The 26,374-nt window shown below is 33.4% G+C and overlaps 2 protein-coding genes and 1 pseudogene across 2 annotated transcripts; 1 reads left to right on the top strand and 2 right to left on the bottom strand.

Annotated features, from left to right (window-relative positions):
- Window positions 1–557: 557 nt before the first annotated feature.
- Window positions 558–20,155, bottom strand: LOC123315769. Its single transcript, XM_044901616.1, has 6 exons — window positions 19,785–20,155; window positions 9,789–9,993; window positions 8,622–8,822; window positions 2,105–2,213; window positions 1,214–1,348; window positions 558–825 (listed from the first exon to the last, which is right to left on the bottom strand). The coding sequence occupies exons 1-6, from the start codon at window positions 19,909–19,911 to the stop codon at window positions 757–759; spliced, it is 846 nt and encodes a 281-aa protein (XP_044757551.1). The 5' UTR covers window positions 19,912–20,155; the 3' UTR covers window positions 558–756.
- Window positions 20,156–20,374: 219 nt separating this feature from the next.
- On the top strand, window positions 20,375–22,323 carry LOC123315773 (mitotic-spindle organizing protein 1-like). Its single transcript, XM_044901621.1, has 2 exons — window positions 20,375–20,517; window positions 21,918–22,323. The coding sequence occupies exons 1-2, from the start codon at window positions 20,512–20,514 to the stop codon at window positions 22,140–22,142; spliced, it is 231 nt and encodes a 76-aa protein (XP_044757556.1). The 5' UTR covers window positions 20,375–20,511; the 3' UTR covers window positions 22,143–22,323.
- A 391-nt stretch (window positions 22,324–22,714) lies between these two features.
- LOC123314891 lies at window positions 22,715–26,279 on the bottom strand (annotated as a pseudogene).
- Window positions 26,280–26,374: the final 95 nt, after the last annotated feature.

The raw sequence follows: 26,374 nt of genomic DNA, 5'->3' as shown, positions 1-26,374 counted from the left end.
ATGGGTGACGGTTTGTACTACAACATTGGAAATATTGAATTATGTACTTATTTTCAGATAATTTGACGTCATTTTCTATTCCCAAAGTTATGTACCGACCTAGGAATTGATCTCATATATTACCAGTCATAAAATGGCGCAAAGTGAAATTTCCTTTTCCAAATCAAAATTAATTAAAAATTACTTGAGGTAAATTGACAAATTTTTCTTTGATAAGTATTGAAAAAGAAATCCACATATAAACTAGTGCTGATACAAAAGCTCGAAAAGTAGTATTGCAATCGGCTTTAGTTCATAACATTTTATGATAATTAAAAAAAAACTTATTATCTTCTCTTTTGAACTTCCAAAAGAAGAGTGTTATTATTGAAACTATTCCTATAGCCAGGAATGATTAATCGATTGTACTCCAGTAACTTCCTAACAAAAATTGAGGCGGGCGGTGCCAAAATATTTCTCGATCCCTGGCACAAAAAAGCTTCGAACTGCCGATTAGGAGATACATTCTCAGCTGTTCAATTTTACTTTTGTAGGATTAGAAAAAAAACAGCATAAAGTCAAGGTGATAACTCTTATATTTGTAATTTTAGTGGCACATATACAATCACAATAAATTAATTTCAGTTTCAAATCACTCTAAAAATATCATCGCTACTAGGTATGAATGAATGACATTCTTTCTATTGCATTCATTCATTAAGGGGAGATTTTCGACCTATCTATCTATACTATCATATTCTTATCGACAGTTTTTAATCAAACGAGATTGAAGAGTCTTCTCACGATAGTGGCTACAGATGTATTATCCAAGGCTGAATTGATGTACTGAAATAGAGAGGCTCATTAACATCAGAGAAACAATGAGAAGCAACACTATAATCTAATGTTGTTCATACTTTTAAAATCTGTAACATAGTCTTTTTATCCCAAATCAAAATACATACCACCTTTTTTTTTCAAAATATTATTTTCCTAGTCTTGAGATAGTAAATATGTATGTGAATATATCTAATGCTGGATTATGAAAAACAGTGATTCCATTACATAATACTTAAATATATTTGTTTATCAAGCCTTTAAATCGTCAAAAACCTGATATATTAGCATTGAATTCAGCCCATATTCAACAATATTAATTGGAGAGTTAAAACAGATAAGTTAACTATTTCGAGTAGACTTTTTGCTGATTTCAAGGTTATAAATATGTACTTACATTCATAATTTGCTTTTCTATAGGTTTCTTGAGTTCTGGCCAAAGCATATCCACTGCTTCTGGTGCTAAACGTGATATAACTCTGTTATATAAATCACCGGTTTCTTTATCTTTCATTAAACCTTCGAAATTATTCTGGAACATTGGGAACATGATGAAGTCCAGTTGCAATTTTAGCACTATTTTATAATTGAAATTGTCTGAACAAACTTGTTTCAAAGGAAATCAATTCAGAAGAATATGAACAATTGAAAATCAATACGTACAAGGTATATATGACTAATATAAAAATTTTCTTAATTTGTGCAAAATAAAATTTGTGTCAAGAATTAAGTATACGAACCTATACCTACGCAAAAAAATCATTGAAAAATTAATGAAGAATAAAAAAATTTCCTTTATAGATGGATATTCTTTGACTCGTACAAATACTCCAACACGATGAGATTTTGAGGTCAAAAGAAACACTTTTTTTCCATATCATTTTTTTGTAATTCGGCCCTGATGAAAAGATAGTGCCACTTTAAGTCTTCATAATGAGCTGTGCCACCCCTGGAAAAACTTTATTCTGAAATTCATTTCATTCGATAAAACCGTTCGTGAGAGTACTAAAAATAACTTTTTTTTTAATGGTTTTTCAACAGCTTGTATCTTTTAAGCCGAACCGATTCGAAAAAAATGGTGAAGGAAAAAAGTGTTTCTTTCGAAATCAAGAATCTTAGTATTAAAATATTTTTACTAGTCAAAGACTCATGCGCCCTGTATACAGGGCGAGTCTGGAAAAAATGGAATAGGAAAAAAGTGCGACGTCACTGATGCATAAGGACATGTTTATTTTTATACCTATTTATTATGTATTTCGTTTTAGGTTTAGGTCGAATGAATACTCACCTCTAATTTTTTCATCTTCACTTTCAGTCCAAGACCATTTACCCTTGGTCTTATGCCTTCGAGCTTAAGTAGAGCAGTTATTTTCAGTTCTAACTGGTATATCTTAGCCCTGAAATAGTAGAATTACTTCCAAATTCAACGATTTCGATTCACAACATTTGTGACCTCATATTGTTAGTGAAATAATGTCCGAAGGAACTTTGAAATTCAAGTTCTATTTAAATTTGTCCTTTTTCTCAATGACTGAAATACGAATCAATGAATCATCAGTTTCCTGGGTATAACACCATTTAAGTCATATAAATGCCAGCCAAAACCACATTAGAAACATAAAATGTATATTATATGTATCAGTTTTATTTGAATACATATTTTAACTCGTCCGAATAATATTCCCAAGTGTTCACACACTATGCCGAACGACATCTTTCGACCTAAATGGGGCGACACTTTCGGTTCGCCATGTTCGATTCGACAGGGCGTCCAGATTGGTTTTGCAGTGTGGACGTCCCGAATGAAGAACGGTTCGACTCAGGTGTTTTCGAGCACTGAATGTGTAGGAGTTGGATTTTGGAAAACAAAATGAATGATTATCCTTTTTTGGCAGCAGCTATTGCAGTAATAATCGCAGTTGCAGGTTGTCATCGACGCCCATGTCATCGTAGATTTTGGGCGAGACCCATGTAGTATCAAGAAATGTCGAGAGAAATAGTTTTTCTTCGTTTTATTTATTTATTTATACACGCCTAAACAAGGAGGCAATGAATAAAATAATAAGGATAAATTCAGATGCATATCACCCGACGATATGAATATCGACAAGTGTTACGATCTGAATTGAACTAGCCAATTCGCCATCGTCCTTAGATTGTTATAACATTGTTTTTAGCGGACAGAAAAAGTGATGTTAGGAATTAGGTACCAAGGTACCTCAATATGAAATGTTGTGTCTAGAAGCTAAACGAGGAACACTGAATTGCAGTGACGAGAGCAGAGCCATTGATTATACCTGAATCGTGTACGATTTTATAATCATTTCACGGACCTTTCTAAGCGAAGCGAACTCAAACTCATTCAAAAGGAATTCATAACTGTGGTTTCTATCTGGATAAAAACCACAGTTAATGGTGAATATGGGGATCATGGAGGAACATGGAGGATCTTCTCCTTGATGAAGTCAACGAGCTCAACTTAAAGTATAGGAACGGCTCACAATGGTGTTAGCAAACCCTCCAAATTAAGGTTTTTTTTTCAAATACGTGTTCTGGACATTGCAGATCACTCTCAAATATCCACGGATGAGAGTTATCGAACGATTTTGACTATAAAAAATTATTTCAGGGCGATGTTGTACTTGGTAGTTTATTAATTCATTGGGATTTAGACCACTAATTCTTCAAAGATCGTCTTCATCAAGGTGTCGACTGATCTGAATCCCATCCGACACGTCCACACTATGAATTTTGACTTCATTCGATTCGACTTTCTTTGAGCGGGACCGCGCTGATTCGGGTTGGAAGCGACATGATTCGATTCGACTTTTGGATGATTCGATTCGATTCGACACACGTCCAGACTCTTTCGACTTTTCCGCTCGACTCAGGTCGAATGATGTCGTTCGGCATAGTGTGGAGTGTGTGGACGCGACTTTAGAACACCGAAACCTACGTTTTTTACTATAGGCAGGACCGTCGCAAGCCAATTTGACGCCCTGACAACTGTGTGTCAACTGTGTAGAATTCCAAAAAATGGTTTTGCTTAAACTGAGTTTCCCATGAAAGCATGAAAATATTGAATGAATATTTCCTAAATAATTCAATCATAACAGTGGAATGGAGAAATATTCAGCAACAAAAATGGGCATAACACACATCAATATGTATTAATGTATAATGTATCATCAAGTATTAAATTCTTTAGTTTTATTGCAGATTTGATATTCAAAATCGTGTATTCGGACCAAAATTGTATTAAATTGTTGAACAACTACAGCTATCTACATAAAATGCTGAAATGTATTTGTTCAGTTTGAAAATTTGTAGGATAGGTACCTGATCTGATACTCATTTGAACACTTGATATACAGGATATTTCAAAGTTGAATGAAAATATATCAACTGCGAATGGGGGCATTAGAACGTACGCAATAATGCACAAATGATATTGTCGTTGATTGAAGATACACCATCTTCATCGATTGGTAAGGCTAAGAAACCTGGAATCCAGGCCCGGCTTCGTAAAATTCCATGAGACGAATACCTACATGTCCATGAAACACCCTGTACTTATATCGAAATATCAATTAAATTTTTTTTTTTTTTTGTTATAGCTCTTTATTGAGGTTTACAATCTACTTATATAAAGTATTGAGCAAACGTGATGAATGTACAGACATGTTGAAGATATTAACCTATTAATATTCTTCTTTACTATATTCTTAATTCAAGTCAACTGGCCAAGTTCTCTTCAATCTTCTTATGTTGAATGGATTCTCAGTTAGTTGATTAATGAGGTTGTTTTCGTGACCTTGCAGGTTCTGCTGATATCGGTTGAAACGATTTCTGATTTCTTCTGTAATGAATGGTATTCCTAGATCGTTATGAATTGTGAGATTGGAGACGTACCAAGGGGCATCTGTTATAGAGCGGAGTATTTTTGATTGGGCTCTCTGAATAATTCCCGTATTCGATGGTTTTGCGCATCCCCAAAATTGAATGCCGTAGGTCCATATTGGTTTGATTATTGCCTTATATATCAGAACCTTATTTTCAATCGATAATTTTGACTTTCTGCCTATGAGCCAGTACATGCCTCGAATTTTTAGATTGATCTGTTGTTTCTTTGCTTGAATATGTTTTTTCCAGGTGAGACGTTGATCTAGATGCATGCCAAGGTATTTTGCATCAGAACTGACAGGTATTTGTTTGTTGTTTATTTTGACCGGAGGGCATAAGCTTCTTCTATTGGTGAATGTAACATGTACAGATTTGGTTTCATTTATTTGCAGACGCCATTTTTTATACCAATCTTCTAGGTCGTTCAAGTGTTGTTGAAGATATTCCGAAGCCGTTTCAGCATTCTCATGAGTTGCCAAGGTTGCTACATCATCTGCATAAGTAGCTATCGTGGTGTTCTGATTTGTTGGTAGGTCAGATGTATAAATGAGGTATAGGATTGGTCCAAGTATGCTTCCTTGAGGAACTCCTGATCTAATTTGATGGGGGTTTGATATCGCTCCTTCGAATTTGACCGCAAAATGTCGATTTGCTAAATAAGATTTTAGCATAAGAAAGTACGGTTGTGGAAGTAGTTTTTTCAATTTATACAGGAGACCTTTATGCCATACCTTATCAAATGCCTGAGACGAGTCGAGAAAGACAGCTGAACAGAATTTGTTTTCTTCAATACTGGTGGAAATTCTGTTAACTATGCGGTGAATTTGGTGAGCTGTTGAGTGATTTTGTCTAAATCCATGTTGATGGTCTGGTATTATGTCTTGCAAGTTTATATCGCTTTTCAGTCGTTTCAGTAGTAGTTTTTCGAAAAGTTTTCCAATAACTGGTAAGAGACTTATGGGTCTATAAGATTTCACATCATTTTCGGGTTTATTCGCCTTATGTATCATTATTATCTCAGCATATTTCCATATAGTGGGAAAGTATGAGAGGCTCATCATTCTGTTGAAAATTTTAACAAGAAGAGCTATTCCCTTTTTCGGTAGTTTTTTCAATATTTCTGCAGTAATGAGGTCGTATCCTGGTGCTTTTTTATTTTTGAGTTTTCTGATTTCCTGCCATACTTCTCTAGGTGTGAAGGGTTTAATGGGGAGAGACATTTGGCAGGCAGCATCCAGAAATGTGTCGATTTCTTCTTCACTATTGTTCGGTTGTGGGTGATTTGGGGAGAAAACTTGATTAAGATGGGTGGCAAAGGTGTTCACTTTTTCCTCATCTGATTTTGCCCATTCTCCGTTGGGTGTTTTAATAGGAGGTTTTCTTGTTATGGGTCTTTTCAGCTTCTTTGTGGCTTTCCAGATGTTGTGGTCGTTATTATCATCGATCTGTTGGAGATGATTCTGGAATTTTGAATTGAAATGTTCCTGAAGTATTTTGCGCAGTTTTCTGGTGAGTCGATTGTATATCGTCTTGTCAATGGGATTACGTGATCTTTGCCATCTATTTCTCGCTCTTCTTTTCTCGGTCAATAATTCTCTGATTTGCAGGGGTACTTCTGTTTCGAAATTATTTTTTCCTGTTGTAGGCGGTGTGCTTTCCCAAGCTGCTTTTTGAATCATTTCTGTTATATAGTTTGAAGCAATTTCCAAGTCTTCTGGTTGTTGTAGATTGATATCAAGTGTGATATCTCTAGTCAATATTTCCCTGAATAATTCCCAATTTGTTTTGCCCGTTGTAAGTGTAGGCTTATTCTTTTTAAATATTGCTGACGTACTGAGAGTTATCAAAATGGGTGTATGATCAGATGATAGGTCTGAAGTCGATTCTATATTGATATAATTATTGCTGATGCCATTTGAAACAAAGAAGTCTAGTAGATCAGGAATTTTGTTTGGGTCAGTGGGCCAGTATGTTGGTTTGCCTGATGAGATTACTCCATAATTTTTGTCCATAATAATTTTTATTAGGTTGCGTCCTTTTGGATTGATTAATCTTGATCCCCAGTGGTTATGTTTTGCGTTCCAATCTCCCCCAACTAAAAATCGTTGTTCAAAATTTTGGAAGAATATCTTATATTGAATTTCAGATATGTTGTGTCGAGGTGGTGAATATATGGCAGATATATCAAAACTCCACGATTCTGTGAACACTCTTATGTTTGTCGCTTGAATCTCCTTAGTTACGTAGTTAGTGAGTGTATGGTGCTTCAGACTGTCTCGGATAAGTATTGCTGAACCTCCATGAGCTCGACCATCAGGATGTTCCGTTGAGTATATCTTGAATTGTGGTAAGTGGAAAAATGTCTTTTCGGTGAAATGAGTTTCTGATATTAACATTATGTCTATTTTGTATGTATTTATGAACATTGATAATTCATTTTTGTGATTTGGAAGGCCATTAGCATTCCAGGAAGCTATTCTAATTAACTTAGCCATTTTTAAAGCTCACAAGAGTAGTTAGAAGATTGAGGATGGTTTGATTCTGATTCATCATTTGAGTAATCATGGATTTGAAATCTGATAGAAAACTTTCCATCATTGATTTTAGCGAATCCGATTCAGAGCTCTGCATAATAGGGTATTCGTTTTGTGTTTGTAGAACTTGAGAATATGTTCTTCCTCTCGACCTTGGTGGATTAGGGATGTTGGTTTGCTGATCGTTTGCGCGACTACATTCTTGGTTTTCTTCTTTCCTTAATTGTTGTGCTGTTGTTGGTTTTTGATTTTTCGATCTTGAAATTAAATCACATTATTATTTAAAAAGGGCCTGAAAAATTGGATAACATTTAATGTACCTATGTCATAACTGCGCATTTAGTTTTAGACGGTAGGTACTCCAGTTGTAGATTCAATGGAAAATGTGCAGGATGAAAATAATTGTAGAAAACATTATTCCTACCTAGAAGTCAACGTTTGTTAACTCATGATAATGTGAAGTAACAAGTCAACTAAAAATGAAAATGCAGGGCCTCATTTAGATACAGTCTTTTGAAGTTTGAATGGTATCATAAAAAGAGAGAACAGTTGAATTTAAAAGGCGAGTAGCGATAAACCGGTTTCGATCTTCTTTGATCTCATCAGTACCGCATTAATCAACCTACGATGACCCACCCATCTTGCCGATAGCTTCTTCATCTCCAAATGTTGATGTAAAATATTGTTTGTTCGTATGAAATGTCTACCATCTCAGCAATCTTTTCAATCTTCACTCGGCAATCTGCAAACAGGATATCATGGATTTTAACGACCATATCCTCCGTAGTCACCTCTTTCGGACGTCCTGAGCGGTCCTCGTCCAACACTGATGTTCGGCCCCGTTTGAATTCATTAAAACAATATCTGATGGTCGTCATCGAAGGTGCATGGTCCTCGTAAACAGCTACCAACCGATCTTCGTTTTCCTCGCACGCTTTCCCTTCCAAATAAAGGAATCGAATCACTGAACGATATTGCTCTTTATCCATTTTTCAAAATATCACGAAGTTTACTATGAAATGTCGGTAAATCAAAACCACTCGATGAACTGGTGCGAAATTTTGACAGATGTCGTTTGAAGGATGGTACTAAAAGATAGTGTACAGATTTTTTACCTACAGTTCCCCCTGTTACCAAACACGGGTACTTATCAATCCATCCTTTACACTTCATCAAGGCTAAAATATGAAATAAAAAAATAGAAAAACAAAAGGGAACAACTATAGAGAGTGAATGTACCTAAACGAGGTCCTGCGTTTTATTATCTAGGTGTCTTCTACAATTCACAATTGAGCTATGAAACTGAAACACCCCGTAGATTTTTTATTATGGTGGCATTCCTTATTCATGATCTAATTTCATTCTTACCAAAATTTTCCATTACCGAACAATGATACGGTGTCCCCGATGAGGGCATCAACGAAATAAAATCCTTCGGCTGTAATGAATGGCAAAGTGATGTTCAGATCCAACTTGAATCGCCAAGCCCCAATATCGGAGAATCGTACATCGTCCAGAACAAATTTGGATATGTGTCTGATTGTGACATCGCTGGCATTTCCAACGAAACTAAAAATTAAAATAATATTGTTTTATAAGATAATGTATCTACAGGAAAATAAGGATTAATACTAAATATAATATTAAAATCTTCGGAAATACAAAATATGCAATGTTATATCTACATTCAATCGTTTGGTAGAAATCGAACTTATAATTACTTCAGATTAAATCTTTCAACAGTCGAGTCACGAAGTATAAACAGTACCTATAGTATTCTATTGGCTTCACATCATCACATCTTCACAACAAAGTATAGGTACATGACAAAATCATAAATGATATAAGCATCATCATCAACATCAACAAAAGATCTATCCATTTCTAGCACAAAATATTAGGAATGCCATTTGAAAAAACTGCCGAAAATCCTTCTTAGAGGGTCTATGACAAACTTTCCAATTTTTCATGAAAAATTGTACTTGTAATTAAATATAAATCGCACTATTCGACCATTTTTCTAGAGCACAGCACAAATACCGAATCTATTAATTTTGGTCGTTACTTTTTACTCACTCTGTATACTGATATTGAATCGAAAATTTTGGTTTGATTCAGTCGAACTTTTGAATATACTGTGTGGACTTTTGGAATGAAAATGTTTTCTCCTTAGGTTAGAAAATTATGAAAAACACTGGTACACGTCAACTTTTTAATTTAATGGTGCGCCTTACAAGCATAAATTTAAATATACAGGGTGGTTCGGTTTTTTTTACATGGCGAACAACCTGTATATTTTTATATTTTTAAGCTCCTCAACAACTTGTTTTGAACTAACTATCAATGCATGGTTTATTATGTATAATGCTGGGTGAAACAACTACAGAAATGCGGAATGTATTCAGTATTAAGTAGTAACTAAAACTAAACATTGTATACGACAAAACTGAACCGGAATATTTACACCAACTTTCACTATGTTGATAATTACATTTATTAAACTATTATTTCTTCCGTAAAATGAAAATTACTCACTTGCCAGATTCATGTTTGATTTTGAATTCAACATTGTCGATGTGCAGAGGATCCAAAATCGGAATATGTAATTCTGGTATGCCTCGTACAATTTGCTTACGAAATTCTTCCAGGAGCTCTCTCAGACGATCTTCTACCCTTGTGAAAGTGTTGATTACTCTATCTACAGTTCTACTGAAAAGTCCTAGTCCTCCTCTCACTAAACCTAGAGATTAAAAAAAACAATGAATGATTTAGGTATTATGCTATCTATATTTAATGTTATATTTCACCAATTACCAATATATTACCCATATTTGTATATGTTCAATAATAGGACATTGCTAACAAAACCATAACTATATTATTCAATACAAATTCCTTTCTTCTCGATTAATTAAAGAAGTATATACACCGAATATGTGAGGACTCTTTCACATTAGAAAATTTTCGAATTAATAAATTGAACACATAATTCAATGAAGTATCCACCCTCTATAAATCCACAAATTTCCACATCTTTGCTGGATGTGCCAATAAAATTCCCTTGTTGATTTTGTTCAAGACCCCATCCTCTGTTTGGAATATTCACGCTACAATGACCGAAATCGGTCTAATGTTGCGTTTAAATGTTTCGATTTCTCTGTGTACTCCATTTTCAATAAAATTTTAACATTATACAATTCAGAAATGGATTGCATTGTGAATCGTTCTTATGAATTTGACTTTTCACATTATCTGAAAAAAAAATACTCGTAGTTAAACAAAATCGAACACACGATTTTTGGAGACAGAAACTCGGCTGACATCTTATGATGTTGAATAGATTTACACTAATTTACAGTTGCAGTATCGCCCTTATCGTTCATTAGCGAAATTATTCAGGTATTCTCCGATCGTGAATATGGTTGCTGGTCAGGCGTTTTTTGCCCCAGTCGCTAGCGACACTTTGCGGACAGGAAAAGGAACTCGTCTGTCAATCATCACAACAACATTAAAATCATCTCTGAACGCCCCGAAAAGTTTTTAAGAAAACTTATATATCTATTAGTTAAACCAGAGTGATATTGAGCAACTTTGAAATTTTGAATGAAGTGCCTTGTGCCTATATAAGCGAGGTGATATAACCACGAAGCCGGTAAAGAAGGAAGGTTAGTTCCCTGTTTCCCTTCCGTTTGGAACCCTCTTTCTGCTACCAGACCAGTGGAGAATGGTCTGATGTTTGGAGAAGAAAAGAAGCAGAATCAACACATAATAGTATTGATATCTTAAAAATGAGGGTTTATGCGTTAGACTTTTGGGCCGACATTGCATTGATAAAATTATAGATTTAAAAATTACTATAGTTCTAGCTATATTTAAGAAATGATATGTTGAATATAAATAAGTGGTTTTCTATCGATAGAAATAGTTATTTTCCTAACAAGTGTGGAAATAAGTGAAACTATTCCGCAAGAGACTGCAGTTGGCCCAACGACGCGGAGCGGAGTTCGGTCAAGCTGTCGAGTGCGGAGAAGGCACATGAGTTAGGAACAATATTTTTCCTACAAGCGGAGAGTTTTCGTCTTGATACCGTCATAGCTGGGGTTTTTTCCGCACGATTTTGGAAAAGCACTACTTTCCAAACGTCAATACGTGTGGAAAGTAATAATTTCGAAACGCTAGTAGGAAATAATAATTTGTGACATTGATATTTTCGAAAAACTAGTAGAAAATTTTTCCCTCGATTTTTCCTGTCCTGGAATATAAAACTGTTAAGTATTCAATAACAGTGAAAAAGAAAACTTCTACTACTTTTGTTAGCAACTGGAACATTTATGGCAATACCTGCGATAAAAGGAGTATAACGTAGATATGGTTGATGGATGTTCTATTGAGATTAATGGTAGCAGACGTATCTATTAAGTATTAATTATATGTTGGTGTTATTGAAAACATCATGCGAAGGTCGGGTATATAACTTATCTACGAGAGAAAATGTTTGATAGACTTGATTCGCCGACTTCCTATTATGTATTCATTTCAATGGAAAACCCTATGACGTACAAAATTTATAATTATACCTAATCTCCTTTAAATTTCGCACAGACTTAATAAAAATCCGTTTTTTATTTCATTATACATATACAGGGTGTTCTACTGCTCTATGACAAACTTTGACAGATGGTAAGCTGTGCTTATTCTGAACATTTCTTTTCCTATTCCCTATATCCGATTCGTTTTTGTTTAGAAGATACAAGCATTTGAAAAATCATATTTTTATGTTCAAATCATAATGATAAATGGAAATTTTGAGACTATAAAAATCGTTCAAAATGTCCACCTTCGGCTTGAATGCAAGCTTCACATTGACGAAGTAAAGATGCCGTTACTCGGCGTATCAGATTTGGGTCGTTTCGTATTTGGTTCGCTGCATCTTGAATTCTATCAAGTATTTGTTGATGAGAATGGGTTCCAACATGATAAACAAGCTGCTTCTTATGTCCCCACAAATAAAAATCTAAGGGATTTAGATTAGGCGAACGAGGTGGCCAAGTATTGGTCCTCCTTGACCTATCCATTTATTCAGTCAACTGTCTACTCGTCTGGTGCTAATGCACCATCGTGCTGATACATATTTCAAACAATGTTGAGCTCTAAGTCATCAATGAAGTCAAAAAGGTTGTGCTCGAAAAAATTTGTATACAAATCTGCATTCAAACGATCATTTATAACATGTACTGGTATCAAATCATTTTTAAAAATCCCACTCCAAACGTTTAAACTGAAACGTTGCTGACATCGTCTTTGTCTAATGCTATATGGATTCTGCAGTGCCTATACATGTTCATTAGGGTTATTATTGATACCATCCTTATTGAAACAAGTGTCAAATGAATAATTAAAAAACTGATATTTTTTGTCGGCCTACTCAATCAAAACATAAAAAAAATTTTTTCAAATGCTTGTAGCTCCTAAACGAAAACGAATCGGACCTATGTTCAAAAGAAGCACAGCTACCTTCTGTCAAAGTTTGTCATAGAGCTTCTAGAACACCCTGTATAGAAAAAAGTTTCATGATTCAACATGAATTTTCGAAAAAACCATTCTCCATTTATGACTACAGTGAGCTTCAGAAAGCCTAGGCGTGATTCTATCCCATTATTTTAAATTAGTATACCTTATCAGGCTTTTCATTCGCCGACCAGTTCCACAATTAACTTTAATTTTGAAGCCTCCTCAAGTTTCATATTTAGTAGGGCTAAAGGGTCCTAAAAATCCATTATGAAACATATCAAGAGGATATCAAAGTCAAAGGCTTTACGATTTCACAAAACCTCAAAACGTCTTGAATGAACTGTCATTGAAATTTGTCAACAATTTTCATGCCTAAATTAACTCGGGGAAAGTTCCAGGAAATATCAATTGAAAAAGATTTCTCGTTGGAAGTTTTCGCCAAAGAAAAGTTTTTTTTTGTCCAAAACTTGACCTTGGTTCGTTTTTAATATTGATGTAGTGAAAGATTGGTTTAATGTGATTAAACTATAATATACCTAATGATTACGATACGTAATGACACATTCGGCTACATTATACAATTTGCATCTCCAATATATTACCAACAATTCTACTTTAAAATTCAGGTTGAGTAGGATACACAATGAACTGACATCATTGTCGAAATCCACTTCCATTCGGCATTTATGAAAGGAAGGTTGATTCATTTTATTTCTTCATTACAACAACTAACAGGTTTCCATTTGTCAATGAATGCCTCAAAAAGTATGGGAAAGACTGAAATCAAAAACTCCTAAACGGTATGTATGTCATTAACATCGAAATAAGCAAAAAACTGACAATTCTAACTGAATGTGTTCTATTTCAAAAAAGGTTGTTAAAAAACAAAATCAATATCCTCAGCAGAAAAAGGGTTATGTTTTGGCACAAAAAGTTAGGTTTGATATTAAAAGAAACTAAATAACCCTCCACCCTTCATAGATGGTCAATGACTTATTCCATCTCAATTGAATATGAAAAGTGGCGTAATCTTCATCTTTATAAATAAAAATCAAGAAAACTAAACGAAATATAAATTTCGCGCTTACTGTTTGTTGGCTACTTATAAATACCTAAGAATGGAGGTTGGTCATCGTAAGCCTTCGTACAAGGAAAAGAAAATTCAGAAAAGTTACTCGGGACGTTAGGAAAATCATGAATTTCAATTTCGCGCATTTGTATGTTGGCCAATTTAGAATATATTTTTCTCAAAATAGTAAGTACCGAAGGCGTTACTCTTTATTTTGTAAAATATGCAACATTCATAAACAGAATATTTGAAAACTACTGCAAAATTATATAATTATTTCTCCAAACAATCTCCCCAGAATTGTTATTAGCATTATCGTGACACATGGAATGAAAATAAGATGGATGAAGTAGATAAAAGTTAGACTTTTGTACACTTTCATGATTCATCCTTCCTCGTATCACAAGTATGTCTATATTAGGTACTAGTTCCTCAAAATAATGAATTATGAATAACTATTTGAAGGTGATTTCTATGTTAAAGTATATGCCTAACATTAATCAACATTCGAAACACTTTGAAGAGCGGTTTTTCTTGAAGAAAAACATCAGGAGGTTATATCAAACAGAATATCGATGTAATCCATTTGTAATATGGCTGACGAACTCATCAACTTTTTGTAATAATTTGCTTCTCTCAAATATCTTCTAATTCACTTTATTTTGGACGAGAAGAGTGGACAGAAAATGGAAAATCAATGGAAATGAATCAAATGTATCAATATGTGGGTCGTACTTAAGACACATAATATAACGTCTATATATACTAGGATTTTTTATATGACGTTCTATGGAACGTAATTAAAATAAAGAATATAAAAAAGAAGAAAAAGGAAAACATATTGTCTTATATTGTTATTGCAATAACACTACTTGACCTTCACATTATCTATAGGTACGAGTTTTTTTTCTATTGTTCATTAATTTGTTTCTATTTTGAATTAAGATTATGTTTGGATATATGAAATAATGCATTAATTTCTCATACAGTTCGGTAGAACTTTTCACACAAACTAATTCCACTCTTCGTTAACTGAAAAGAAATTAAATGTATTGAAATATAAAAATTTCAAACCATTAATAAGTAGAAGATTCAAGCGTTAAAATAATAGCCGATAAGTTCAAATTATAACCGTATATGTCTTATATTATTAAAGCTTCAATCTTTCATTAATTTTTTTTTAATTTAGTATTTTTTTAAATGAAAATGAAGCCATGGTTTTAAAAATTTGTTTTTTAATTCACAATGGGTTCACAAAGTTTCATGATGCGGCATCAAAATTTTTCATCATCTGGATTACAAAGTATATATATATATATAGTGAAAAACGATATTACAAACAATGAGCCAATTTATTGAATTCGAAAATTCTAAATTTTTAATTCTTAGAAGTTGTCATGCACTCTAAACAGAAATTATCGATGATCAAAAACCTAATAAATCTGGAATATATCGATAAATCGATCACCTGAGTAGTCTCAGAGATTTCAATATCAGTTTCCCATTTTTATCTTCCCATTTTTTAATATATCCTAAAAAATAATGGATCGGTTCACCCTCCTGTTTTCATCACAAAATATCGATCTATGCAAAGATTTGAACAGCTCAAGCTCGATCTTGAAAAATAGAATGGGAAAAATACTGCCATATGTCTGAACTGTCAGTAGCTTTTGATAATTATTTAGCATTTTGCTTTCGGAATCGAATAATTACCTAGTTCAGAATATTTGGTGACATAATCTAAACAAAGTTCAAAAGATGAGACAATCCCTTGTAATTGAAGATTTCAGACTTCAAAAACGGTTGTTTCCTCTAAGGATCAAAGAGTGGATGAAATAAAAATATTTTCCATGGAAGGTGGATGTTTTCATTTATTTGTTAATTTTGGCAGATAAACATTGCAATTATTGTTTTCTAGTTAGTAAAATAGCAATAGAGGTTATTTTTAAATTTCTTGACGGAAGTCGAGTATTTTCCCATAACTTTTTTCTCCAAATTACAAACATCTAGACATCTTAATTGCTATTCAATTAGTAGGTATATTTACTTTCAATTCGAATATCCAAATGCTGCCATTAGGTTCATGTTTTTTAAAAAATAACGTCAATCTTACATAACAGAATTACCACTGTAAAAAATATCATCAACGTAGTTGTTATCTAATTATTTGATATACATGACTAGGTACTACGTTATGATTTGCGTACCAAGTAAGAAGGCTTTTATTATACGCGGGTACCCATGCACTTAATAATTTTTTTTTTTCTCTTTTAGAACCAGTGGAAAGTAGGTTTTCAATAAAATAAAAGTTGCCAGGAAATTAAGCAGCAAGAACTGAAAGTAAAGTTCTCTGGAATAGTAAGAAGTCAATGACTGAAACCAATTGAAGGAAATAATCATAGATTTACTAGAAGAAGGTAGTTGGTCTATGGTGTTTGATAATGGGCTTCCCAAATGAATTTTCGTCACATAAATGATTTTATCAGAAGTGATGCTTAATTTCTCGATTATTTAAATTTTTGAAGATGCATTTAAATGACAGAAATATGTATTTGTTGGGGGTTCTATCACTTATCACTTCGTTCAAGAATTAAAACTCTCAAAGTAATGGACTAATTTTATGTGTTCATTTAGTATGATAATTCAATATTATTTATTGTACTTCATTTGATGTCTTGCATTAAACGCAATGTTTGTCTATTTCGCTTCTCAACTCCACTAATATGCTGAATGAAGTGCCTGCATATATGTAGGTACACATTTAGTTATTCACTAAATATGCACTGATAAAAAGAGATTTCAACACTATACGTATTTCCAAATTGGCATTTACTAGTAGGCTTATCTTCTTCTTTTAAATCAGTTGAAATTAATCAACCAAAGTTGCCTATTGGAAACCAACTAAGGAAAGTTAAATTCAATTTAAAAATAGAAAAAAGGGGGAGATCAAGCCAATTATTGATCTTATAAAACTGTATAAAAAAGTTCTAGAAATTTTTTGAACAAGTTCAATAACGACGTCAATTTCATTAAATTGATGAATATTTTATTGATATAAGATCCTGGAGGCTGCATCCTTTGAACTATTCAAATTTTGGGTTGAAAGCTTTGAATTCACGATTTACAGTTGGACCTATTATGTTGAAATAATTTGTATGAATTATAATTTTATTCATTTTGGATACCGAAATTCGAACTGAATCGTATTTCAAGTTTACAGAAATTTAATTCTATTGAACTGGACCCCATAAATACCATCAACTTGTGAAAGATAAAGTTATTTTGCATGCAATATTCCATGAACTAGAACGGGGTCATTGACAAGAGTAACAATCGTTCGTATTCATCGAGAATATTTTATTAATCAGTTAATTTATTTGAAAATCTAAAGAAGATAGTTTTTCGACACATTTATTTGAATTGTTTATATAGTCACTATATCTATCCACAGATGAGACGCTAAAAAAATGCAACGCACAAAATTCATATCTGGATATTTAATATTTTGCAGAAAAATGTTATTTTAAATTACGAAACTTTCCATGTAGGTACGAGGATATATTGAAAAATTCTTAGCCTTCTATAGAACCAAACAAAATTTCAATGTCAAAATATTTTATTCCTCAACATATTCTCCCTCTTAATTGGATATATTTATTACTGAGAACCTGCAACGTCTCTAGATCTTTCAAAAAAAAATGTTTCTTCTTGCTCTGCAAACCAGACCTCCACGGTTTTTATTACCTTCTCGTTGGAAGAAAATTTACGATCTTTTGAACTTTTTTTCAGTTTAGAAAAGAGATGATAGTCGTATGGAGCAAAATTTGGTGAATAAGGGGGGGGTGTTCTAGTGATTCAAACCCTAAATCACGAATTTTTTGCATGGCAACATGACATTTGTGTGCACGGGCGTTGTCCTGCTTTCAGCGTCTTTTCTCTCTAATTTTTTCCCGTAGAGTCATTAATGTCGAATAGTAATCTCCGGTTATTGTTCTACCCTTATCCAAATAATCAATCATGATTATACTCTATCCAGCAGATTTTTGGACACGAAACTTCTTAGGTCTTGGAGAACCAAAGTGTCGCCATTCCATCGATTTTTGCTTTGTTTCTGGATCGTAGAAATGCAGTGAATTCTAAAAGAGTTCTTTTAGAGTTCACTGTAGAAATGTACCCATGTCTCGTCCATAGTAACAATTCGTTTTAAGAAGTCTACATCGTTTTCAAATCGAGTATAGATCGAACGCGATGCTTCTACCCTTGCTCGCTTTTGGTCAACATTCAAACATTTGGGGATCCATTTTGGAATTTTTTGTTTTTGAAATGAAAAGCTGAAAAACTTTTTGGCAGATATCAAAGGCAGTATTACCAACTAACCAAAAGGTTCATGATTTCACCGTCCATCAAATTTTAAACGAAAAAGTGACCCTATTTTTTTATCACACATGACAGGAGTAAGTGCAAATAACACTTTGAACTGTAACAAATTAATTTATTGCTTTTTGAGCTCTATCTAGTTGGCAGGCGTACAATAGAAAGCACTTAGTGAGATGATAAAAACATTCAGTTTTTTTTAATAGACATAACTTCTCATTTGTTATGTGAATTCGAGATGTTTTAATCCATTATCATTCGTATTCAATAGCAATTTAAATAAAGAAATGGCAAGACGCAAGACCAAAACGACTACCCATTCATGCATACGAGGATGTTTTAAAAATTCTTATCCTTTATCCTACTAAGTGTAGAAGCAGACAAAATATAAATATAAGGCTCAAATATTTTAGTATTCAACATACTCTTTCCCTAATTGGATGCCTTTCAATAACAAATTCCGCTGTAGGGTTTAAAACTAAGTTGCGATATATCGCATTATACATTATTTTTTCATTTTAATTTTTAAATTTCCACATGGCAGTAGTCATGGATAATAAATCAATTAAATGATTTTGTTTGACATTGACATAACTATTTATTCATAATTTAAGAGTTGATATATCAAAAATATAGTTATATAGAAATAGTTGATATTTTGTCAGGTTTTATAAAAAACTATCAAAACCAAGGGTTGGCTGCTTATTTACATATTCTTCTGAATAAAAAAATCTCAATGTCAAACAAATCCATGCCTATACTGTCTGTTGGCTTGGCGTTCTACAGTTGCCTTAGATTTAGAGGAAAACTGACCGGCGTAATAACGAATAAAGTTTATATATTTGAAATCAGAAGAAAGAGCTCTACCAATTAGGAGAATAAAATGCTGAGAGTTCCATGTAAAACATATACCAGAGGTTACATAAAATTTTTAGGTTCACGATGCTTTTTTCATTTCCTAGTACCTACTGAATTTTGAATGCCCATATTATATTTTCCCATTTAAAAGTTCTTGTAACACCAATATTAACTGGGTTAGCTATTGAGTAAAATATAAACAATCATATATAAAATACATATGCCCTCTATAAATGAAAAATGATTTTTTTGAAAATTAATTTTTAATTCATTATACTTTCGTTAAAAACTTATTTTTTTACGCAGTGGCGCAAAAAAATCGAAGGGGAAGGGGACATTTATAATCAATCTTCCTGTACACAAATATTTTTGTGATCTATATCATGATTTTCTCCATTGTTTATAGTTTAGCATTATTCGGTTATCAGAAAAAAATGTTATTGTACAACAATTTTGAAAAAAATCCCAATTCGAAATATATTCCTCTCAGGAATAACAAAGGAACAACAGAATAATTCATGATTACTATCGATTAAAATACACAATCTCCAACTGGAAGATTAATTTACTTGTATCAGTATATATTTCGAAACAATAAATTGATATTATTGGAACTCACTCTATTCATAGCGCTGGACTTGAATAAACAAAATGAATCACACTCATAATAACTCAACAAATTCAATATTCAGAAGTATTAAATATTACTGAAGACGTACCAAACGTTGTGTTCGTTATCCTTGTCACAAAATTAAAAGGTCCTGGAGGTAGTTTTATCTCCAAAGTTCCATCCACATAAATGCACCCAAAGGAAACAAATAAAAACAATAACAACTTTCGATTCATTCTACTAGGCTCGGTGAAAGTTTGAAGAATTAACGTAATAACTTTACTCCCGCTTTAATCAGTTTCCACATACTATAGATGGAGAAGTTTTTATTCTACCGCACCGCGTTTGCATTTAACCAATAGTGAGGATAAATAATTCTTGCGAAGCAACGCGAATATCTCTCAGAGTTGGAAGATAAGAAAGTTAAAGTACTCAGCAATGGATCAGAGTGCCACCCGAATCTTGATGAGCATTAAAACTGGACGTTCTTCCAGGATTCTGGTTCTTGCGTAGTTTCAGGAACTCTAAACACACCCGGAAAAATAAATTACGATCTGAAATCGTCGGTATATAAATTTCCGATGAGATAATTTGATCAAGTGCTACAAGGCCTCAAGGTTACTTTGCCAGAAAAACCAACTTTGAACGTGTTCACCTGCTAGTGTTCAATTTGATAATCTAAACACGCCATTGAATTACAAAGTTGAGCTATGAAGTGAAATATGATACGATCATAATACTCTTAAAAATTTCCATAATTCAATATCTAGTGTTTTTTTTTTTCTTTTTTGAATTGTTTGTTTTGATTGTGCTATGTGCTGAGAGATAACAATGTAATGAAGGTAACTGGTAATTCTTCATGGAGAAAAGAAAATAGCTTACTTTTTTGCCGTGTATTTGAAAATGTTCCTAACGCATACACTTTATACAAGGTGTCCAAGAATATGAATAGATAGGCTTAGAAGACCCAGTAGTGTACTGGAGCTATTGGCAGCCCTGACTGAAACACAAATATTTCTCTTGATGAAATGTTTTTTTCAGAATAACGATTTCAGCCACTGTACGTTGCGTTTCTGTAGGTACACCACGGTTAGAAAAGAATTAAATCCGTGCTATAGTAATCTTTATAAAATAAAATCTCAATTTTCTTCGACCAAACTCTTTGAATAATGCCCCATATTTAAATTAGGAACACCTCTTTAAAAAAATATTGTATACTGCTTATGGATTTTCTTTATAAATCAGAAAGAGGTATGGGTATAACGGTAGGTGTAGTACGAAATTAAAAAGATCTCTTTGTCCCTGGTAAATAAGACCTTCTGTCTTGCGGGTAGAAACGCTAGCTGACTGCATTTGTGCTCAGAGAATCTCAAAGGGCGCACACAGAGACAACCTCTCTGGGCGCACATCTATGTAACGGACAGCCAAGCCAGTCAAGCCCAAGTCACAGATTACAGAGTTACAGATTACAGAGTAGTGGCCCAAGTCAAGCCACGCTGAGGGCCAGGCTAGATGTTCTCTGCTGACATATAACCATTCATAACTGGCCATGGCCAATAAAGATGACTCTCCTATGGCCAGTACATTTTGTGGTATTGAAAAAATTAAAAAGCCGATGAACCTGCGAAAGGGCATCAAGGTTACCACAAGCTCAGATGCAGATCATCATCATATTGATCTGAGACGACAACCAAAGGGGATCTAATCTTTGCCACAACCATGCATACCTGTAGGGGTACAAAGATCTCAAACGAATTGGTGTTAGTCAAATTATATCATACAATAAATACATAGTACAAATTCAATAAATTCATAATAATAAATTAAAGAAATCATGTGAAAAACACTTGATAAGCCAAAAAAGGTGGCGATTTGATGAATACCTAATAAGTTATAAATGACCAAAAGTACATTCAGATCGAATAATTTATCAAACCATAGCCTTACTAGCTCGTTTCCAGTAGCTATGATCGATCCAGAGCCAGAGACAAACTTTTCTGTTTGTCTTTGAATCTGTTTGATGATATTTTTAAAAGAAGAAAAACATAATCCTGAGTTAACCTCAAAAAAGTTGAAATCTGACATTATTCTGACAGCTTAGATATTTGACAGTATTTTGTAAACAAACCATAGGATTCAATGAGAAATGTTATAGTAGTAGCAGTCAATAAGATTTTCTATCTTCAAAGTAAGAATTATTCCTAGCAAATGTTTTTATTTTGTTTCTCATTGTCTTTTTCAGATGTCAAATACTAAATTGACGCAAATAAAAGAGGCAAAAGAAACATTCCAAGCCCTCATGGAACTATCGAGACTGTTAGGAACTGGACTTGATATTGAGACATTGTCAATATGCGTGAGACTTTGTGAGGCGGGTGTTAATCCAGAAATTTTGGCAACTGTTATCAGAGAATTGAAAAAAGAAGCTAAGTCAAAATCAGATGAAAATACATCAACAAGTGCTTAGTCTAGGATCGGAACAAAAACTTGAATAACAGACCGTTATGAAAGCGCTCAACCTTTGGTATTTTTCTACATCGAAGGTACATTTACAACACTATTTCACTAGTGACAAATCAATGGAAGTATCTGTTTTCTTGAAGAACTTTACATATGCAAAATATTATTAATAAACAATTAAAATGAAATCGGAGTCTTATGATATTACTCTTGATAAAATATAATATCAGGTTTATGTCCTGAACCTAAATGAAAAAACAAGATAACCATTGTGTAAGATTTACAAGTAATATAGTCTAACAATTATCAAGAAAATGTTGTCTCGTTCTTTCTTCAAGACAAAACTGAAAGATGTTTTGTGAGATCTTGACTATAGATCTGTATCATCACTTTTCCTAGCAATGATATGTGGATGGTTATATCTATATATCTCATTCTTGGGGGGTTGAATTTAAGTACGGTTCTGGTTGTGGCAATAAAAAACTGGCTTTTATCTTTAGAAATATGTGAAGACCAAGTGTTTACTATACTAGTATTTTTTTCATTATGAATAATGACCAGACCAATCATAACAATTATAATTCAATGTATACTTTTATTAATCTGGAAGAAGCATTCTAGAGGGAAACAATTTTATATATAATTAAATGGGTTCATCTTGATATCCCCAAAAAACAGGTTGGGAGTGCAGTATAAATGAGTGCATTTTAAAATTGGATTCATACACAGTGATGAATATTCATTAGGGCAGAAACACTGTTCAGCCTAGAATTTATATCACAAATTATTAGCAAAAATTCATAACAATTCCTTTGAATTTCTCTCTCTAACTTGAATGGAAGAAATTGTTATAACAAAGGTTTTGGGACCAACCGAAAACGACTTAATTAAATTAACAAAGATTATGAAACAAAAATCAATAGAACACAAAGATAGGGAAATACTTGAGGGTTCAAAATAATTGAAAACTACTAATCAGTTTTATTTCCCATTGAGGAATCTGTGAATTTGAAGATGATTTTTCAGGTCATGTTCATCAGAAAACTGCTGCAAACATATTCTGCACTGGTTTTCCATCACAGATTCTTTAGTTTCCCCAGGACTAAGCTTCATAATTTCCTTCAGCTCTTCAACAGCGTTTTTATCATAACAATCGTTGTCTTCCAAATATGAGTTTGTATCTTCGATTTTGTGGTAATGTTTGAGATGTTTGATCAAGGAAGGTTTTACAACAAAACACTCACCACACTCCATACACTGATAATCAGTGGAAATATGTCTATGAGTGGTGATGTGAACATGGAACTTATTACGTTCATTTTCTTGGAAATCGCACATTTTGCAATAATATGTTCCATCAAACGGTTTTGCATTATCTGCTTGCAAATCAATATTCTCTGGGGTACTGCTAAGAATAATTTTTTTAGTACGAAGTACTAATGAGGCTCTTTTCCTTTTTCTTCTCAAAATTTCTTGTGCATTAGAAGATGCATTTTTTGTTGAAGAAATAGAATAATAATCGCCTCTTGTAAGTTCCATTGCAACGTCTTTAATATCACTGTCCGAGGACCACTTTTTACATGAATTTTCCTCATTTTCAAATTCGACACTAGAATCGGTTAATGAATCGGAATTGCTACAAACTTTTTCTGGTAAGTTCGATTCATGTTTGCGCACTATGATTGAGGAATTTTTATAAGGGCAATTCAACAAATGCCCTGCTTCATTATCATCAAAGTACTCCTCTTTACAATATAAACATGTGTCAAGTTTGGAAGAGTCATTATGAATTCCTTGTGGATTATGGCAAAGTGCCTCAGTAACATTTTTCTGATTGAAAGAATTTATACATCTACATTTGGTACACGCAACGAAATTTTCATTATCATAAAAAATAATTCGATTGTGGCATTGCGTGCAAAAATCTACTGAGTAAGAATAACCTTGTTTTATCATTGCTTGCATTTTTTGGCACTTCAACAAATGAGCAGCATATGTCGCTGTTGATCTGAAATAATTCCTGCAGAATTTGCATACAAAGACATACATATATCTGCTACGATCCACTGTATGGTATTCTAAATGCTGTTTCACATTATCTTGGTATATTACGCTTCCATCATTCTTACAACCCAAACATTTGAAAACCTTATCAGAAAAGCAAAGGTTGGAATGAATTTTTGCATGTTCTGAAAATGCTATTACACTTTCAAAGCATTCTTTGCATACGGTGCATTGCATCCATGTGTGGATATGCTGCGCAAAGTGAATAGAAAATGTTGTGGGTGAAGCAAATAGTTTGCCACATTTTTTTCCAGGGCATCGTATTCTCACTTGTTTGGCTAAGTGGAAACAAACATCATCAAGGTGCTTCATCAGATACTCTCTTGATTCAAATTTTTTCCGCATTCCGGGCAAATGAAAGGTGCAATATTCGAGTGAACTCTCACATGAGCTGAGTGGGAACACTGGGTAGAGGATACATATTTACAGAGCGAACATTTTAATTTCTCATCAAGAGGTATATTTTTACCTATGAAATGCATTTTCATTGAGCATCTTTGAGTGAGCTTGCATTCCGGACATCGAGGATATGTTGAGAGATCATCAGTACATAAGGATTCTATTTTAGATATCACAGGTATTTGAATTGAATTTTCAACCGATGCGGATTGTGTTGGTGAATTTTCATAATTGTCTGATATTTCTTCCTTCACTTTAGTGAGATTCTCTAAGGACAAAAAGGATCTTTTCAACTCTTTCTGACAATCTGTAGTAACAAACTGGCACAAAGGAATATTATTGCTTATCTGTCTGAGCGTCAATTGAACCATTACAGAGTTTTCCCCTGCTCCACAAAACAACAGATCATTTGGTCGCAAAGTTATAATTTGCTTGCCCTTTTCACATACATCTGGACTATAAAATTGGGTATTTATGTAACAATTCTTCTCAATTCTATCTTCCTCTACATCAAATAATTTTTTTACACCCGGATGTGCTAAGAATCCCATCATTCCAAATGGGAGATTATAAATTTCTATATTGTTCAAATCGATTTTTCCCTCTGTTAGAGAAAAGTGGCTACGGGCATGCAAAAGAAAAGAACAACGATTGTAGAAAGTTAGTATCTCGTTACATTCCTTGCAGTCATACTTAAGCAGGATTGCTCTGCGGTTGGCATGGTCTTGAAACGTTACTTTTGAGACAAACCTGAAATTTACATGTCAGTTTTATATGCGAAAAATGAAGTTAATGACTATGTGTACGTGTGTAGCCTGTAGGTTTGAATTCTTAAACCTTCTATCTGATATAAGATTGTTGAACAAGCATCTACTGACATCTACTGTACTGACGACATTATATTTAAACTCAGAGATGTTTATTTTAGTATCACCGCGAACTTGTGGACGTGTATAATTCAAAATATATGCGGTATGATGAGAATATAATTGCAGTATATACCATTACCATACTACATATTCTCATAAGCCTCTACTTGGTTAGGCAGGATTTATTTATGATACAAGGATTTAACAATAGTTCATAAATGAAAGAAACTCAAAATCTCGAATAAGACGTCTGCAAAGCAAAGTCTTCACTATCCGATGAGTGGAATTATATGAAGAACATAGGTATATGAGGTATACTCATGGGTTTCTTGATATTATATGTTTTAGCCTGAGCAATCCAAAATTTCACTGTGTTCTATAATTCAAGCTGATGCGAACAGTTAATTTTAGTCGCCATGATTCAATTAACGGAAAATATGAATTTTTGTATTGTGTCAAATTACGTGAGGCCTAAAGTCAAATGAACATTTATACTAGTAGAAAACAGTTATATCAGAAATTCAAAAGACGCGTTGGGAGGGAAGTCTTTCCGATTCATCTGACACATTCATTTGTGATGTGCAGTTTGCTGATAGGCCTCATTTCAAATAGGAAACTCACATGTCTCTGCAGGCATAACAGGGATATACATGAAGTCCCAGTTGGGGTTTGAAAGAGATCCAGGCTGATGCATTATGATTCGAAAATACCAAATTCCACTTTGAATGCAGTTGGTTTTTCATACTGTGAAATATGTAACATTGATTCATTGGTTTTGGTTCAGTTGAGTCACTTTTATTATACATGAGCATAAACTACTGACAGTTCATTTTATACATCTATTCAAAGCCATCTGTTTTTATGTAAAACTGTGATATGACTGCTAATCTCCAATAGGCGACATGAT

This window comes from Coccinella septempunctata, chromosome 6, assembly GCF_907165205.1.
Source record: "Coccinella septempunctata chromosome 6, icCocSept1.1, whole genome shotgun sequence".
Lineage (NCBI taxonomy): Eukaryota > Metazoa > Arthropoda > Insecta > Coleoptera > Coccinellidae > Coccinella > Coccinella septempunctata.
Note: the sequence above shows the minus strand (reverse complement) of the source record. Positions and strands in the feature narration are given on the sequence as shown.